Raw genomic sequence first — 18,522 nt, forward strand, 5'->3', positions numbered from 1 at the left:
TAACGTCTAACCAGAGTATGTAAGCACACTAAGTTCCGTTACAGCAGTACATTCAACCTCTCATCTGTAGTAGTGTTGTTAGTTAATTCACGAAACTAACCGCCCATAAAGTATAATAAACAGTATATAAATGAACGGGGAACATTTCTGATAATTATGAAAAGCTAAGCACAGCTGCTCACATGTAGACAAGTATAAATTCCACCCACTTCGTGAATGTCCACAAAATTAATATTTTCTATGCACTTACCATTATTATCTTATGTCATTACTTAACAAGGTACTAGTAAAACGCATTTCATTACAAGTATCAGGAGACACGTTCATCTTCTTGTTAAAGATGCCTATTCAGACTTGATATTTTTAAGACCATCTTTCCCTCGGGTTTCCTACATCATTTTTTTCCTGGAAGCTTGTTTACAATGACTGGAAGTCGGTCTTCTCTGGATATTTCAGATGTTGCATCAATTCCTCCCTACATTCTTCCACTTTGACATTTAAGTTAAAGATTCCTGTTTCTTCTCCTATATTCTCATTTCATATGAGATCGCTGCTGGAGTAACCTCTGATCAAAAAAAATCTCATTTCAGTCGGTAATATGATGTTTTTGTCTTTATTTTTTTCAGTTCAAGTTTCAGTGCCATATTCTAAGACAGCCAGAGTGACTGCTTTTTAACACTTTAAATTTTTGTCTTCCCTTGTTCTGTTCTTTAAAATGTTATTTATATTTGCAAGTAAGTGCTGAAATTAATTTATTTTAGTTTGTACATCAGTATCGTTATTAAATATTATTTCGCACATAAAATAAATCTGGGCAACGGCCTTGCCGCAGTGGATACACCGGTTCCCGCGAAATCACCGAAGTTAAGCGCTGTCGGGCGTGGTCGGCACTTGGATTGTTGACCATCCAGGCCGCCACGCGCTGTTGCCATTTTTCTGGGTGCACTCAGCCACGTGATGCCAATTGAGTAGCTACTCGACCGAATAGTAGCTGGCTTCGGTCAAGAACACCATCATAACGAGCAGGAGAGCGGTGTTCTGACCCCACGCCCCTCCTATCCGCATCCTCCTCTGAGGATGACACGGCGGTCGGATGGCCCCGGTAGGCCACTCGTGGCCTGAAGACGGAGTGTACATGAAATAAATCTGGAGACTTGTTCCAGTGCCTTGTCTTCCATAACAATTTTTGATCGGACTAGGTGTTTCCATAGTGAACCAGAACTTAAATTATGGTGGAGGAAATTTTCAGATTATAGCACTGAATTCCTATCTGGTATAGAGCGCCGCGGTTTTAGAATCCGCACCAGACGGCATGGACCTCGACTGCTACTATAGGTCTCTGCAGCCGTCGCGCCGTACGCCGTGGCTGCGCGCGCTGCTGGCCCGCGTATAATGTGAGGGCGCCAAGGTGGAGCACGTGGTCCCAACTGCCAATGGCGACGTACCCTATCATGTATTTAAACGCCTGCCCCTTGCTCAGTGAGGTCGTCTGATATTTGCGTGAGTCTATCGACATCTCGCATACAGATAGCGTCTTTACTTCGCTTGTTTCCGTGTACGAGTGGACGTTGTTGATTCGTGAGGTTTTCGCTTGAAACCCGTTGCTTCTTGCATGTTGTTGTTCGTAGGGTCTTGATCGGTCGTTAGTCGTTGTTCGTGTCCGCCCTTCCCGTTTGTCTGTTTTGTTTGTTTACGGGCCGCTCCCGTTCGGTCCCGCCGCGCTTTCGTTCTCGGCAGCCCTGGGACCGTTCCGGTAGCTGTTACAACATCCTACTTCATATTATCTACACACAGAAGATACTAAGTTTGAATTCTTATTTTCCGTACGAAGTCTGCATCATCTGCATATAACATATCATTGAGAATTACGGCCTTTACCAGTTGTATGTCTTCATATGCTTCATTCTTCCAGTTTCTTATGAGATCGTCAAAATGGACATTAAAGGGTATTGGTGGCAAGCTATATCCTTATGTGACGCCTTAATTTATTCTTATACCTTCTATTTTGCAACTGACTTTGTTTATGATTATGTTGGAAATTTCATATGAGTGTTTGTTGGTATAAGATGCAATGGGTATCCTCAGTTTCCCATTAGCACTAAGTCCACAATTCTTTCAAGAATCGATCTCCTGTGTAAGAAACACCTTAAGGTTTCTGATTACTTTACAAAAGAATGTGTAACTCTGTAAAATATTGCAGATATGGTACATAAAAGGTTTGAAATTGTACGTAACGTTTGTTGAAAATAGTTAAGTGCTCTCATTATCAAGCATCGGATGAGTATAGTCTGGGTAGTTGTATTTTAAACAAAAGCTAGTTTTTCACCCATCCGAATATTTATCTCCTGAACAATGAGTTATGCAAATATGTGGTTTTGCAGGTAGATTTAGTGGTGTACGAGGGTGAGTCAATTGAAAACCTTAAATTTGTAATAACAAATCGAAATTTCGCGCTGTCATCCTGTAAGTTGGTAAGCGTGCTACAAACAGCGTGGAGAATGGCCTGTAGGTGGCAGCACAGTGCAGATGTGTACATACCGTCGCAGTATCAGTATAAAGATGGCCAGCCCACTTGCGACTTGCACCACGGAAAAACAGCGTTCTGTTATTCGGTTTTTGCGTAGTGAAGGTGTGGAACCTATTGAAATTCATCGATGAGTGAAGGTTCAGTACGGTGATGCATGTTTGTCACAGCGGCAAGTCTAGGAATGGAGCAGGAAGTTCGCAAATGGTGTGACTTCAGTGGAAGATGCTCCTCGTCCAGGTCAGGCACACCGAGTTGTGACTCCACAGAACACTGCAGCAGTTGAAGCCATAGTGAAGGAATACCGCCAAGTGACACTGAATGACATTGCAGCTTGTTTACGGATTAGTCATTGGTCAGCACACCACGTTGTGTAAGATGTGCTCCAGTTTCACGAAGTGTCTGCAAGATGAGTGCCACGGCAGCTGAGTCCTGAAATGAGAGAACGACTTGTTGATACTTGTGAAGAACTTCTTCAGCGCTTTGAACGAGAAGGTGATGGCTTCCTTGCAAGAATCGTTACTGAGGACGAAACCTGGGATCACTTCCACCAACCGGAAACCAAGAGTCTTCCTCATCCACAATACTCAATAGACCTTCCCCCAAGTGATTTCCATGTGTTTGGACCACTCAGAGACGCAATGGGAGGAAAGAAGTTCCCTTCTGATGAAGAGGTAAGCCACGCGGTGCGTGAGTGGTTGCGCGGACTAGTTGCGCGGACTACCAAAAGATTTATTTTCTATAGGAATTTATGCACTTTGTAAGCGCTGGAGGTCTTGCATTGAGCGATGGGGAGATTATGTTGAAAAGTGATACGGCTTTGTACCACTTCTGCACAACAAATAATATTTTAAAAAATATTTAAAGTTTTCATTTGACTTACCCTCGTATGTGGATACCGCCTGCAAAATGTGTTGCGAATATAGTAGCAAAAAATTACTACAGTAAATCGGTATGATTGATGCAGCAATTTTACTGTACAAACAGCGAATGTTTAGTATGCGATAACAATTTCTGCTGTTATCATTTTGTGCGGGGGGGGGGGGGGGGGGGTAGGGGAGGGGGATTGGTGGGTCCGCATAAAAAATTTCGTAAAGGCTTACAATTATATATAAAGTTTGTAGCAAGTCGTTGAGTGTTCTTATTCTCAAGTACTGACAACACAGAATCTAACGGTTTTATTGTATTAAACCTTTAACATTCGAAGAATGGATTCGTCTTCCCGTTACCCTCAACTTAAATCTCATCGTGCACGTATGGGAAATGTTGGAGAAACGTACTGCAGCACGTCAAAATGCACGAACGATAATCCAGCTGTTTTCATCCGAACTGATGGAGGAATGGAGCCCCCTGCCACAATAACTCCTTACCAGTCTTGTATCCAGCATGAGAGGATGTTGCAGGTCATGCATTGCTGTCCGAGGTGATCATATACTTTACTAAGAACCATGTCCTGTCATTTACAACGTCACAAACTATTTTATATTCCGAGTAACCGCAGATGTTGAAAGAAATGATGTCAGGAAGAACTCCATCTGTTAAAACTGCCGTTTATTAAAACACAACCGGTTTAGCGGCTTGAGGTGGCGTCATTAGATGCATAATAGGCATAGCCTTCGCTCCTAATCAAAATTTTCTATTCAGAGAACAGTGCCTTTCCTTGGAGCGAACTGCTACACTGCTCTCACACTGAAGCAGGAAAATTTTAAAGAATGTATCACGCCTTCATTATCCTTCTCTCGATATAGTATTGACGATGTTCTCTGAATGGTAAATTTCGACTAGGAGCGAAATGTATCTACATCTACGTCATTACTCTGCTATTCAGAATAAATTGCCTGGCAGAGGGTTACATGAACCATCCTCAAGCTGTCTCTCTATCGTTCTAGTCTGTAACTGCACGCGGAAGGAACGAGCACTGAAATTTTTCAGTGCGAGCACTGACTTCAATTAAGTGTCTGGCAGAGGTTCATCGCACCATCTTTGCAAATTACAATGAAGTGTATGGCAGAATGTTCATCGCGCCGTCTATTTTTCTGACGTTCCACACTGCAACATCACACGGGAAAAACTCTCAGTGCAAGCTCTGTTGTATTATATTATGGTGGTCATATTTCGCTATGTACGTGAGCGCCAACAAAATATTTTCGCTTTTGGAGGAGAATAATGATAATTAAAATTCCATGAGGTGATCCTACCGCAACGAATATGATACGATTCTAACACCAATTCGCGTATCATACCCATAGTATTCTCCCCCCTGTACTTCGCGATAATACAAAACGATCTGCTCTTCGTTGAACTTTTTCGATGTCTACCATCCATCCATTTTGATGTCGCTCCCACATCGCGTATCAGTCCTCTAGAAGAGGACGGACGAATACAGGGTAGAAAATGTCTGTAGAACATCTGTTGCACTTTGCAGTGGGCTTATAACAATTCCTTGGGGAAAGCTATATATTACTTATGTTTTACCCGATGACTTTCCGGCAATTTCTATGAACTGTGACCTTTCTGCAAGGAAATCACGAACTCAGTCGCATAACTGAGATGACACTCCGTAGGAATGCCATTTGATAAGAAGTCGCTTGTGAGGAACGGCGTCAAATCGTTCCGCAAATTTAAGAATGTGGAATCACAGTGAAATCCCTTGCCGATAGCAGTTATCACTTCTTGTGAAGAAAGAGCTAACGATATTTTTCGATTCAGTGTTGGCTGTTTGTCAATAAATTGTTTTATTCATGGTAATTCATAAAGTTCGGACAGAATATAGATTCCTAAATTCTGCAACAAATTTTGCTAGTGGAGGAGTGTACGCTATTTTCCTTCATAAGAATTCATCGTCTCCCCATTGTAGACATTCTCTTCATCATTTTGGTCATCATTAGCAATAACAGCACATAGAAGATTCCTTAGATCTTATAACTTTCACCATCAACAGCTCACAAAGAAGACGCCAATATATTCACCTCGCAACAGACCATACGTTAGACGAGTACACAATCCTTGCAGAGACAGGTAGACACTGTGCTTATCAAAATAAATGAGTACGTGGTGAGTGTGCGTCTTACCTGGGCTGCCACCATGCCCTGCCTGAGTCTCGGCAGGTCGGTGTGGGACCAGGAGCTGCGCGACCAGGGCGACACGTTGCGGAGGTCCTCCGAGAAGGGGAAATCCCTCAGCTGGTTCTTCAGGAACTTGCGGATGTTCCAGGGCAGGTCGTTGTGGCTGCACAGAAAATTATCCGTAACGAAGATACGTAGGCTATTCTGTTACAGGTGGTAGTCATAAAGTTGAAGAGTTGGCTGAATATTCAGTATGTACACATTTAGCACACTTTCATGGTGCTACTAGCACGTCTGCCTTCAGCGAGAAACTTATGTAAGACTCCCGGGCTGCGCTGCAAATTGTGGGTAACTGAAATCTTGGTTATTCTCCTACTTGTTTAGGAAAGGTCTTCAGCTTAACTCTCTTAAAAATGGGTGGGCATCGATATTAGTGACGATACGAACTTATCGCTACAGACAAGTAACTTTTCGTGTATGACAAGCACGTGGGTCTATGTTGCGGGGTTCAGTATCTTTTCTGATCATCCTAATTACTTGTTCTACTCTCTGGACGTATTATGGTGGCGGTATTCCATTTAATTGGATTTCTCGGGTTGCCCAGGTGATTCGACACGTGATATCAATTGCTTGTTTCCGTATTGTTTCACTGAGGCCTCTTATGCTCTTTCTCAACGAGCTGTTCAATGCTATTTATAACTGTAATTAATGTATAAATTCGTGAGGCGTGCACTTTCAGTAACACATGTGTACCTTTAGATTTTTGCCACGTGTATGCCTACATTGTCGGCGATTCGATGCATGATTGTTTTTGCTGTTTATGTCTCAATATGCATTTATTCGAAATCGTCGTTGCTAATTTCCCACACCGTACGTATAATCCTCCGCAGTTACAAAACCAGAATCCTCCGCAATTCTCAGACTACCTCATCTTTTTTCACAATCTCGTCTTTTTTGTAACAGATCGAGCTACGTTAAGTCCACACCCAGATAAATAAATGCGTTTTATTTCACTATGTGAGGTCTTGAAGATGAAAATGGAAATCAGCGGCTGCGTGGGCCGTGGCTGCTGCACGAGCCACACATACCATCTGATCTGCTTAGACGAGGCATAGGGGCTGCTTACCTGACTGAAGCTGAGCGTGTGAAGTCACAACCCGGCACATGCACAAGCTACATTATATCCATTGCGAGTGTAGATAGGAGGAGTGGAGGGGCCCTGCCTTCCAAATTTATGAGTTGGCAACAACAAACAATCTTTTTTTCTCATCACTTATCTGTCGCCATGTGGTCCTATGCCAACCTCTTCACCTCAGAGTAGCACATACATCAGACGTCTTCAGGTGTCTTCCGTATTACTATTACCAAAACGTTTAAAAACATTTGTCAGAATTACTTCAGATTTTTACATGATACTCTAATAAACATTCAGGCAGACATAAGCTTCATATTTTTTAACGTAAATGGTAATATATATATATATATATATATATATATATATATATATATATATATATATATATATATATATATACCGAGTGATCAAAAAGTCAGTATAAATTTGAAAACTGAATAGATAACGGAATATTACAGATTGAGAGGTACAAATTGACTCACATGCTTGGAATGACATGGGGTTTTATTACAACAAAAAAAATACAAACGTTCAAAAAATATCCGACAGATGGCGCTTCATCTGATCAGAATAGCAATAATTAACAAAGTAGGACGAAGCAAAGATGATGTTCTTTACAGGAAATGCTCAATATGTCCACCATCATTCCTCAACAATAGCTGTAGTCGAGGAATAATGTTGTGAACAGCACTGTAAAGCATCTCCGGAGTTATGGTAAGGCATTGGCGTCGGTTGTTTTCTTTCAGCATCCCTAGAGATGTCGGTCGATCACGATACACTTGCGACTTCAGGTAACCCCAAAGCCAATAACCGCACAGACTGAGGTCTGGGGACCTGGGAGGCCAAGCATGATGAAAGTGGCGGCTGAGCACACGAGTATGACCTAACGACGCGCGCAAGAGATCTTTCACGCGCCTAGCAATATGGGGTGGAGCGCCATCCTGCATAAACATCGTACGTTCCAGCAGGTGTTTATTAGCCTGGCTGGGAATAATGCGATTCTGTAACATATCGGCGTACCTCTCACCCGTCACAGTAGCAGTTACTTACGTTTTGATGTCCAGCCCCGTCTGTCGGACATTTTGTGAACTTTTTTTTTTTTTTTGTTCTAATAAAACCCCATGTCATTCCAAGCATGTATGTCAATTTTAACCTCTCTATCAACTTTATTCCGTGGTGTATTAAGTTTTCAAATTTATACTGACTTTTGATCACCTGGTATATTCATGAAAGATAGTGAATGAATGTGGTCACATTATAGGTGAATATTTATTTTAATTGCTGCTTATAAGATATATTCATCATTAAAACAAAACTCCACTCAGCATCAGAAACATTTTTAGAGAGGGTTCCGTAAAGGCAGACCCGTGTAAGTTCAACATTTCTTTTAAAGGACAGATCGAAAATAGTTCAGCAAGTCACTCTTTCTAGCCAACGAGAAGGCCTATGGTAGCCAGCAAAAATGAACTTGTGGGAAATACTTAAGCACTCTTATGTGCTTCTAAATTTGTTGGATTCAATTCAATTACTGTACCATAACACTAAAAGTAGTGGATACACAGGGTGTTACAAAACTATGTCGACAAACTTCGAGGGGTTGTAGAGAAAGTGGTGAGAAACCAAATGTGGATAGGATCCTGTGTTCAGAAAAGCCATCCAACGACGCTATAGAGCGTTTAAATCATAGGCGCCAGTGCGTGCCTCCAGGTCACACCTTTGGCAGCAAACGTGACCTTGTAGGCTGACGGACCGTAGGCACAACGCCTCACAACGTCGTTTATGATTGCCACGATTGCCAGTGGGGAAGTGGAGAGAATGGTGCATAGATAAACATTGGCTCCTACGAATGCGATGCTGTGCTACCTTGGGGGATGATGGTTTTGGACACGCTGTTCCCTTCTACCGTTTATTTTTCTCCTGTACACAAAAACCACTTGCGATTTTAGACTGTTAACTGATTGATGGACTTGTTATGCTGGAACTGTGAACGGTTGAAAGCAAATGACAACTACAACTGTGTTTGTGTGTTACAGCAAGGGTGAGCCGATGATGGTAACATCTTGGGTAAAATATTTCAGAGGCAAAATTTCCCCCATTCGGATATCCGGAAAAGCCTAATCACAAGGATTTTTTCACCTGGGAATGGAGTTCTACGGATCGGAAGTGGAGGGGTAAATCCCTCAGGCGGGTAGATAGGTTAGTGAATTTAAAAAGGGCAATGGATAGTTTGAAGTTATAATGAGACATTGTGAAGTGTGGTGGTAGTAAGAAGAGGACTTCTTGTCAGGTGAGTACATGGTTATAAATTAATGGTAATGCATGATTTGCCCTTATAATATAGAAGAAAATATGAATGCAGATAAACATCTACAAACAGAATAGTGAACGCATTACCGTAGCCGAGATAAGCACGAAGCAAATACCCATCAAAGTCGTACAAGTTTATGTGTCAACTAACAACCTCCGCAGATGATGAAGAGATTGAAACAATATTTGATGAGACAGAATTACGTCGTTAGTCATCTGATACGAACATCTGTGATGGGAGAGAGGAATTCAACAGCAGCGAAAGGAAGAGAAAGAAAAACAGTGGGAGAACATTTACTGGGGGAAACGAATGATGCAGGAAGCCACACGGTATAATTCTGCTTAGAGCGTTATTTAATCATCGCTAATACTTAGTTTAATAATAATGAAATTGTTTTGTGAAGGTGGAAGAGACGTGGAGACATAGGAAGGTTTCAAAAAGACTACACAGAGATTCCGAAAACAAATTTTATGCGACAAAACATTTCCAAGTGGAGATGTAGACCCTGACAATAATTTATTTATTTTTAATGAGCTGTAGATTCAAATTGTAGAAATAGCAGAAAGGTAGGAAAATAACGAGATGAGATCTGGACAAGTTGAAAGAACCAGAGATTGTTGGAGTCTAGAAGGGATCATTAGGCAACGACAGGCCGAAATAGGGGCAAGGATTACAGTAGAAGACAAACAGGGAGAAAAACAAAGATGAGTAGAAAATCTTCAACAACACACGCGATATTGAATCTAATTGACGAAAGGAGACAACATAAAAATGTAGCAAGTGAAACACGCAAAAGGAAATACGGACGTCTAAATACAGGACTGAGAATACATCTGAAATCGAAAAGCAGAAATTGCTATAAGATAAATTCAAGGACGTTGAACCATGCATAGCTTGGAGAAATGTAGATGCAGACTACATAAGAGGGTTTTGGGGAATGGAGAAGCAGTCATATGAGTATGAAGAGCTCAAAAATGGGTCAAATGGTTCTGAGCACTATGGGACTTAACTACTGTGGTCATCAGTCCCCTAGAACTACTTAAACCTAACTAACCTAAGGACATCACACACATCCATGCCCGAGGCAGGATTCGAACGTGCGACCGTAGCAGTCGCGCGGTTCCGGACTGCGCGCCTAGAACCGCTAGACCGCCGCGGCTGGCCATGAAGAGCTCAGATGGATATCAGTACTATGAAAGGTAGGGAAAGATGAAACGTGGAAGGATTATACAGATGCGCTATGTAAGGGAAGTGAACTAGAAGACAATATTATACAAAGAGAAGACTAAGTGGAAGTGGACGTAGACGTGTCGAGAGATACGATATTAAGAGAAGAATGTGACAGAGCTCATAAAGACCTAAGTCGAAAGAAAGCCCCTGGTTACATGAAATTCCCTCAGAATTCCTGAAATCCTTGAGAGAGGGAGGTACAACAAAACACTTCCAGCTAGTGTGCAAGGTATATGAGACAACTGAAGCGTTCTCGTAATTCAAGAAGTGAAGTGGTAATTTCGTTTACAATGAAGGAAGATGCTGACAGGCGTGAATACTGAACTATGAGTTTAATAAGCCATCCTTGAAAAATACTAACATGAATTATTTACGGAAGACTGGAAAACCTGATAGAAGCCGACCTCAGGAAAGATAAGTGTGGGTTCTTGAGAAATGTAGGGAAGACGAGAGGCAATGCTTACCCTGTGACTTAGATAGAAGATGGATTAAGGAAACGATAACCTATGTTCATATACTTTGTAGATTTATTGAAAGCTTTTGACAATGTTGACTGAAATGGACTCTTTCAAGTTCTGAATGTCGTTGACATAAAATACTGGTAGCGAAAAAATTATTTGGAACTTGTACAATAACCATTCGGCAGTTGAGTAGATGGCCATGAAAGGGAAACAGCAGCTGAGAAGGGAATGAACAACTCTGGTGTTATTCATTCTGTACAATGAGCAAGCAGTGACAGAAATGAAAGAAAAATGTGGAGAAGGAATTAAAACTTATATAGAAGGAATTAAAACCTTTATGTTTACTGATGAACCTATAATTCTATCAGATGCAGCAAAAGACTTGGAAGCGAAGGTGAACCGAATGGATTTCGTCTTGGAAAGTGACTATAAGATGAACGTAAATAAAAGTAATACAAGAAAAAAATAATGAAAGAGTATACAATTGGTTAAAAGGGTAATTTTAAATTAAATTTCTTTTTAGTTGTGAATCAAATGACAAGGACTTACTTTTCATTTCGTGGAACTGAAGAACAAAAATAATAATACAGTCTGTCGCAGACACCGAATTGACGCATTGCTTTTAGCAGAAAGTGTGAGAGATACAGTCCAAAGATTTTGAAAACTCAACAGATATTACAGAGCCCCTTGCTTGACAAACATCTGCAGTGGCTAGTACGTCATGGTAGTCACACAGGGTATCGGTTATACAGCGTCCATGGACCACACACGTATGGTAATCTCCTATCTTGTTTTTAATTACGTCACTTAAACTTGTGCTTATTGCTTGAGATGGTATTTCGTAGAAGACTAAGGGATTACAGGTTTGTTGGTGGGTATTCTTGCGTACCAATACGACGAGCCCTTCAATGAAGCTTGTAGTGACTCTTCGACTTACCATGTAGTGGTGAATATATTAATTAGCTATTCTTACAGTGCATCCCAATAGCGAGGTAATATTTAGTTGATGTGTCATCTATTCTTGGTGACTTCCATCTTGGGCTTCTCAGTAGCACTTCGTATATTTCCTCTCCTGTAAATTCTTCGCTGAGGAATCGTTGTCCGGTTCTGTCAGCACAGCATCAATATCATTCATAAAAACTGATTACAGTTTCTTGTCTAAGTCTATTGCAGCACGCAACTCACGGAAGTGTTACAACACTTGGATTTTGGTGTGAGCTTGCTGTTCCATTGTTTCGTTTCCTATCTTGAGTTTCTCGATTATTCTCTGTTTTATCCTTCTCGATGTTCGGATTACGTGGTAGAGCGACGTATTCTTGGTTATACTGTGAACTCTTGACGTCACTTTCAGACCATTTCTTCCCCTGAGTTTACATTATCTGTGGTTTAATATGCTTTATCTATGAACAATTAGTGATTCTGTTATTAGTCTCGCAGACAGAAGAAATAAATATCCTCTGCATTTTTCTCCTACTCACAACTGTAGTAACCATGTGGCTGAAGCAATCTCCATAGATTGGGTTTCAAATGCCCTATCCACCAATTTAATCTGTTGCGCTATTTCCTTGTGTTAGTAGCGCAGGTCTACCATGTTTCCATTTCCATAATCCATAATTCGTCGTCTCTGAGAAAAGTAGCATTTAATTTGCAGTATCGTTTTCTACTGAAAGACGTTTGCTTTTGTAAATAGATTCTAATATTTCAGAGACAAATATTTGTAAGCTAGGTTTTACGTACTGATGTTATGTACTTATGTCTTGGGATGTAAGTACGGTCTATTCTGCTCGCTGAATAACTAGTGACGTAGAAATATTTTAATAAGTCTGCAATTGTTGCCTTTCATGTGTTAATCATGTACAAATACTAATCATGTATTTGAGTTCCACGTAGCTGTTGCAATTGGGCTATTGGTCTTGCTTGCTAATACCTCCCCTAAATAGGACTCGGCTCCATCTCGGTTAAACAGACGTAATTTTGGATACTATATTGCAGAAGTACGATGCGAAGTACCTTCGGACACGCATATATCTTCGAAGGAACAGGCACTGCGCTGGCTACAGCCTTTGGTAAATAAATAAAATGTATTCGCAGTTGAGAATATGGACAACTATCATCTGTATAATGGAATGACGACAGTGAAAATTTGTGCCGCACAGGGATTCGAACCTGGATTTCCCAAGTATCACGTGTGGTAGCCTTGCTATTTCTTTACATTTAATTTTTCATCATTTATACAGGAACAACAATAAAATAAATTCTTATGATGCAATTCACAGAATGAGATAAACAATTATTTTCTTTGAAAACTTAACAGCATAACAAATAACCACATTGACTTAAAGTAGTTTTCTTTGAACAGTTATGCATCAGAAATTGGAAAACCAACAAAAGTTTTTAAAACAAAGTATCACTCATTCAACTGTACTTCAGATTTTAATGAGTATCTTGCGCACGTTACACTAAAATATTAAATCTACCCCTGTTACTCGTATAACAGTTAATTTCAATGACAGCCCCTTCATTGTCATACCACAAATGATATTTCTGTATTACTTGAGGGATATAAAAACACAACACTATTCTCACATAACATAAAGAAGTAAAAAAGCAGCATGTTGATGAATTTGATTCCCATGGCCCCCGTTACTCTTTCATCCGGGTACGTCTTCTCGTATGTACAAGCTATTCACCGATTCTTGTCTTCCACTCTTTGTTTCATTTCAATGGTAATGTAACTTCCGCCAACCTTAACTTTCCAGCTACGCGAGGGTTCTTGAAACCCACTTCATAGGAAGTTAGAAAATAGTGTCCGTATCTCGGATTGCACGTTATTTCAGACGTCGTTCCTGTAAAAACGTCCGGAGGTCCAGCACGTTCTTCGGGCCATCTCCGAACAAATACAGCTACTGTCTGGCCTAGAAGGCATGTTACGTCATTCGTTTTAGTTCGTAGATAGTACTCCCTGTTCGCGAAGAATACAATCAAATGTGTTGTCCCATTCGTCAAACGAAAGCGATAATTTGTATCACCAAACGCCACGCTTCTGTCGAAGGGCTACACATGAGGCAGTGTTCACCGTTGTCCAAAGTTTGGCAGTGAGGGCATAATGGTAAATGCGTCATACAAATCTGATGTAGTCTGCATCAAGTCACATATTGACCTTTAAGGTACCGCATTCGACATGTCTCTGTGTCAGAGGAGACACGGCGTAGTGATCGCCACACCACATGCCAGTTTTCATGTGGATGCCTGCTCTCAACAGTACTGCTAGGTTGTCCGGTCGTTAACATCCGATTGATGTCGCGCGGCTTAGCTGGTCTGCTTTGCACTAGAGCCAAGTCAACGTAGCTTTATTTGGCAAAGTAAAGTATGTATATTGTGAAGTGAGTAGGAAAAGCGCCAGGCTGCCACTGGCACCATTGGAGCAATTGGTACTAGTTCTTCTACTAAGATTCGTGTCAGACATACCTGATGTCGTCTGCACAGTTTTAACACCGTGGTGACATGTAAGGCCGCCGCTCGATCGTGAACATGTGCAAGACCCAGTCGACCCGTACCAAGAGGGGGGTTAAGGGTTTCGTATCTTACTGTAAATAGTACACCTGCACCCACGAACAAACCCAACGTCGCCAGTATGTGTCGTGCTATCATCACCGGCATTGCGAGTGTGTGGGTGTGGTGGAATTCATGACGCCAGGTTGGTGTTAACACATGTGACCCGCTGGACTATATCTCAGGCCCGTGTGATGTTCCCTTTGACGCCCGTCCGGACCGACTGTGTTCGTGGTTTATAGTTTTACGTTGCTGTGTGACTGACGTCGTTGGTAAATACAACTACTATGCATTTCAAGGTCTCCATGAGACGTACATATGCTAAACATTATTCCGTTAGTCCAGAACCAATGTTCATCGCCACCGAATTGTTCACATGTATGCGGTTGCCAGTGGGTGCTCCATATTTGTGGATCCAGCCTAAAGCCGCATGCATATTATTTCCAATTCACACCACTAGCACCAGGTAATCCGCATACCCTTACACTTTACTCTATATACTCCAAAAGTCAGTCCTGTCAAGCGATGAGGAAGGCCGAAGAATAACGGGCAGAGGGCCAGTGCATATATTACGTAAATAGGGGCCATCCTTGTCCCTTGGCGCTTGCCTTGGCACTTTTTTCCTTCTGACCTTAAAACCGCTACCCTTCGTTCGACTTTCGACCCAATCTATCTCCAGATGAGCGCATATAAATGGCTAACCTTAGCAAGACGCACGCAAAAATCGCAGTACCCACATCCTGCGACACCTCACTTTAAAGAACACTAACCCTTTATGCAGAGATGGAAGTTGATCTTTTGTGTTGGCCATCATGCCGGTGTCGGCGTGGAGGGTCTCCGCCTCTAATAATGGAAAACCCTTGTCTGACCGATCTTGCTAAGACGAGAGATATGTCGTGCGTACACTGACTAACACTTTGGAGGAGGCATCGCAGAACAGCCGCCTCAAGACGGTGATAAATGGTCTTCGAAAACGCATTTGCGTCAGGACTTCTGCAGCGTAGGTATGGCTCAAACTATCGAAAACCTAATTAAAATCCACCGACGATACTATTCCATGGTGGGGGTACGTCTTTACTAGAGAGATCAAATCGTGATATTCACCAAGCACCGTCTGGACGTGGTTATCTGCGCCGATCGACGTTTGATTAAGTGAGATCACTTGGCCCAAAACTCTTCGGAGGAGTGCTGATAATAGTCTGGTGAATAATTTGAAGTCGCAGTTAAGGACCGTCAGTGGTCGGTAGTCCCGTATCCCTGTACCACCCTAGGACTTATGTATTTGGAAAATCAGCCCCTCCACAAAAGCGGACGGTAAGGGCACGTCAGAATAGATTAATTCGCGGCAGGTAACAGTCCGTTTGGGTGCTATCATATAGATAAAGATCGTACATAATTCCAAAGGGACGCCATCTGGTCCGGTGATTTATTCACCACTCCTCTACCAACGGCCTCCAGCACTTCCTTCTCTGTAATCTTCTCCATCAGTTGTGCTTCCTGGTTCAGTGGTGCCGAGAACCGTCACTACGTGTAACTTCGGTAATGGCGGTTATATCAGTAGCCACTGCCGTTTAAATCTGAATGTGAAGTATGTTCTACAAAGGCAATTGACTATTTTTTTACAATGTTAGGTGTCTGCCGTCAGATACGGTTACGGAACGTACCAGGGCTCTTCGTCGTCTTTTTCTTTCGTTATTGATGTGATACATCTATTGGGTTCGCATGTAACCCGATCTAGTGTCCGTCCTCGGATCACTACACCTTCGAGGTGGCGTCACATGTTGGATGAAATTATGGCGTTATCTCCGGAGAAGGCGCTTGGTCGGTTCAGGCCCATGGCACCGTAACGTAGAAGTCCTTCGTCTCACGTCGCGACACTGCCTGATTACGACCATACGTCATCATTGCATGACGTAGCGACGGTTTGGCACAATCCATGCACCAACTTAGGGTCATGGAGTACGCCCGAATGCATCGTTCACGATATCTCCAACATCTTCAAAGGCATGTCGACAGCCTGAGTCTCTCAGGTGGGTGACGTTCATTATCTAAGGACCGCGATTACGACACACCTGCTGCTGCCGCCGGAGGGACAGTGTACATATTAATGACGTATGCTCAGTGTAGGCTGCAGGCGACAGTTTTGCTTCGGAAACGTGAGCGTTAAGATTGTGTGTAATATTTATTCGGTAGAGACACTTGAATCCTGCCTAGCCGTCGAATATGGTATGCCTAGGAAACCTGGTTTCTCGGATCGTTAGGCAACAATTTAAGCAAATCGTATTCATGAATTTTATTACAAAAGGAAATGATTAGAATACTTAACCGTATATTTACACATATTTGTCGCAAGCAAGGAGCGACAGACAAAAATAAGCAAGTTTCTTCAGTATAGACAATGGTCCGTAATGAACGTGAAATGAGTAGTCTTGAGGCTGCTGTTCGACTGGGCCGCGGCCAGTCGGGCACGGCGCTTATGTCCTCTTCGCATAGAGGCCGCTGCTGTCACGTTGTTGCCCTGGAGAGGGGTCGGTCAGCCTGCAATCGGCTGACGTCTTCCTCACAGCAGTCTCTGTTCTCTCGCTCCAGACTGTCTAGCCGGCGCTTGACTTTACACCGAAATAAAAAAGACTAGTGAAATGACTCATAATATCGAGGACAGCTACGAAGTGTCAACTAAATCTATATTATGCACCAACGTTCTTTGTGTTGGGTATGGGGTATATCTTTCGGTGCAAGTACTCGATTACTCGAACATATCTGCATCCTCTACACCTCCCGCCGGCTTGAGCCCCCTCACCCCCTGGCTGCCCCTCTCTTCTCCCATCCCTGCCCCCTGCCACGTCTTCACCGTTGTGTCCCCCCTACCCTCCATCTCTACACCCTCCATCTCCTTTCCCAAGGTGGCTTCCATCACCTCCCCCTCCCGGATGATGCCCTATCTCCCTCCATTTATCCTTCCTATCAACTCTGATCCTCACCCCCCCTCCTTTCCTCTGTCCTTTCCCTGGGCTCCCTCTTCCTCCCCCCTTCCATCCTGTGTTTTTTCCCCGCCTATCATCTCCTTTCTCTCCCCCGCCCCCCCCCCCCGATTCCTTTTGTACTCCCCTCCTCTGCCTTCCCCAATCCCTGGCACGTCTGCTCAGCACCCCCCACCCCTCTTCTGGATCCTCCTCTTCCATTGGCTCCTTTCCCCCCCTCCCCCTTCACTTTTCCTCTCCTCCCCCCCCTCCCTTTTTCCCATCATCTGACCAGTTTCCCCCCACCTGCTCTCGGGTGTGGTATGTCGTATTTGTGCCAACTTTTAGCGCAATGTTTAAGTGAGTGTTCGGTGTTGTGCGCCCTTCCACAGTGTTGCGAACAGAAATCATATTCTCGCAGGGTGTGCTTTTTATATCTCTTGCGAACAGAACCCAGACTGTCGCTGTGTTTTTTTAATTGTCTGTCTATTGTTTCTCTGCTTCCTGTGTGTTTTATTAGCTTCATCGACCCTGTGTTTTATGTTTTACGCTCCAGAATTTTCTGCCATTTTTACCTTTAAGTCACCGATTTTATCGCCAACTGTTATTATTTTTTATTATCTTCATCTTTTTAAAACAAATTCTGTAGGCTGAAGAGCGGCGTAATAAGCTGCTGCCAGCCCGCCCCCTTTAGGGGGAATCGAAACCCAATAAAGGAAAAATAAAGTACACGATTAAAACCACTGCCTAGGATAAAACGAACTTGTCGGTCTAGGAGGAATGAGGCAGTTTCCTCTGCAACTCTGCAAAGAACCGGGAACGTTCTCGTCTCCAGTCAGTACCAGATGGTGTTTAGATATTTATGAGTCCGCAGCTGGTGGTCGTGCGGTAGCGTTCTCGCTTCCCACGCCCAGGTTCCCCGGTTCGATTCCCGGCAGGGTCAGGGATTTTCTCTGCCTCGTGATGACTGGGTGTTGTGTGCTGTCCTTAGGTTAGTTAGGTTTAAGTAGTTCTAACTTCTAGGGGACTGATGACCATAGCTGTTAAGTCCCATAGTGCTCAGAGCCATTTGAACCATTAGATATTTATGAGCTGTACATCAAGCACAGCCACTGCTAATCCCCGCGCTGACGGTAGGTACACTATATCCTGTACGTGAAGAGTTCTCTGAAAAGTACTGCTCTTCTTCCGGGGCATGTGATACGTAGGATTCACATCCGTGCATGAAAGGAAATCCGTCGACGTATATTTGCAGAACGATGTCGACGTCCGCCGCTTGTAGCATAT

At 42.8% G+C, this 18,522-nt stretch overlaps 1 protein-coding gene across 1 annotated transcript in view; it reads right to left on the minus strand.

Annotated features, from left to right (window-relative positions):
• The window catches only part of LOC126413077 (dipeptidase 1-like), a gene marked incomplete at its 5' end in the record, with an annotated part of 97,268 nt that overhangs the window by 72,682 nt on the left and 6,064 nt on the right, over positions 1-18,522 (minus strand). Inside the window, one exon of the mRNA XM_050082974.1 lies at positions 5,596-5,752. Within this exon, the coding sequence (XP_049938931.1) occupies positions 5,596-5,752 (157 nt within the window). The remainder of the gene's footprint in view (positions 1-5,595; positions 5,753-18,522) is intronic.

This window comes from Schistocerca serialis, chromosome 7, assembly GCF_023864345.2.
Source record: "Schistocerca serialis cubense isolate TAMUIC-IGC-003099 chromosome 7, iqSchSeri2.2, whole genome shotgun sequence".
NCBI classification, from domain to species: domain Eukaryota; kingdom Metazoa; phylum Arthropoda; class Insecta; order Orthoptera; family Acrididae; genus Schistocerca; species Schistocerca serialis.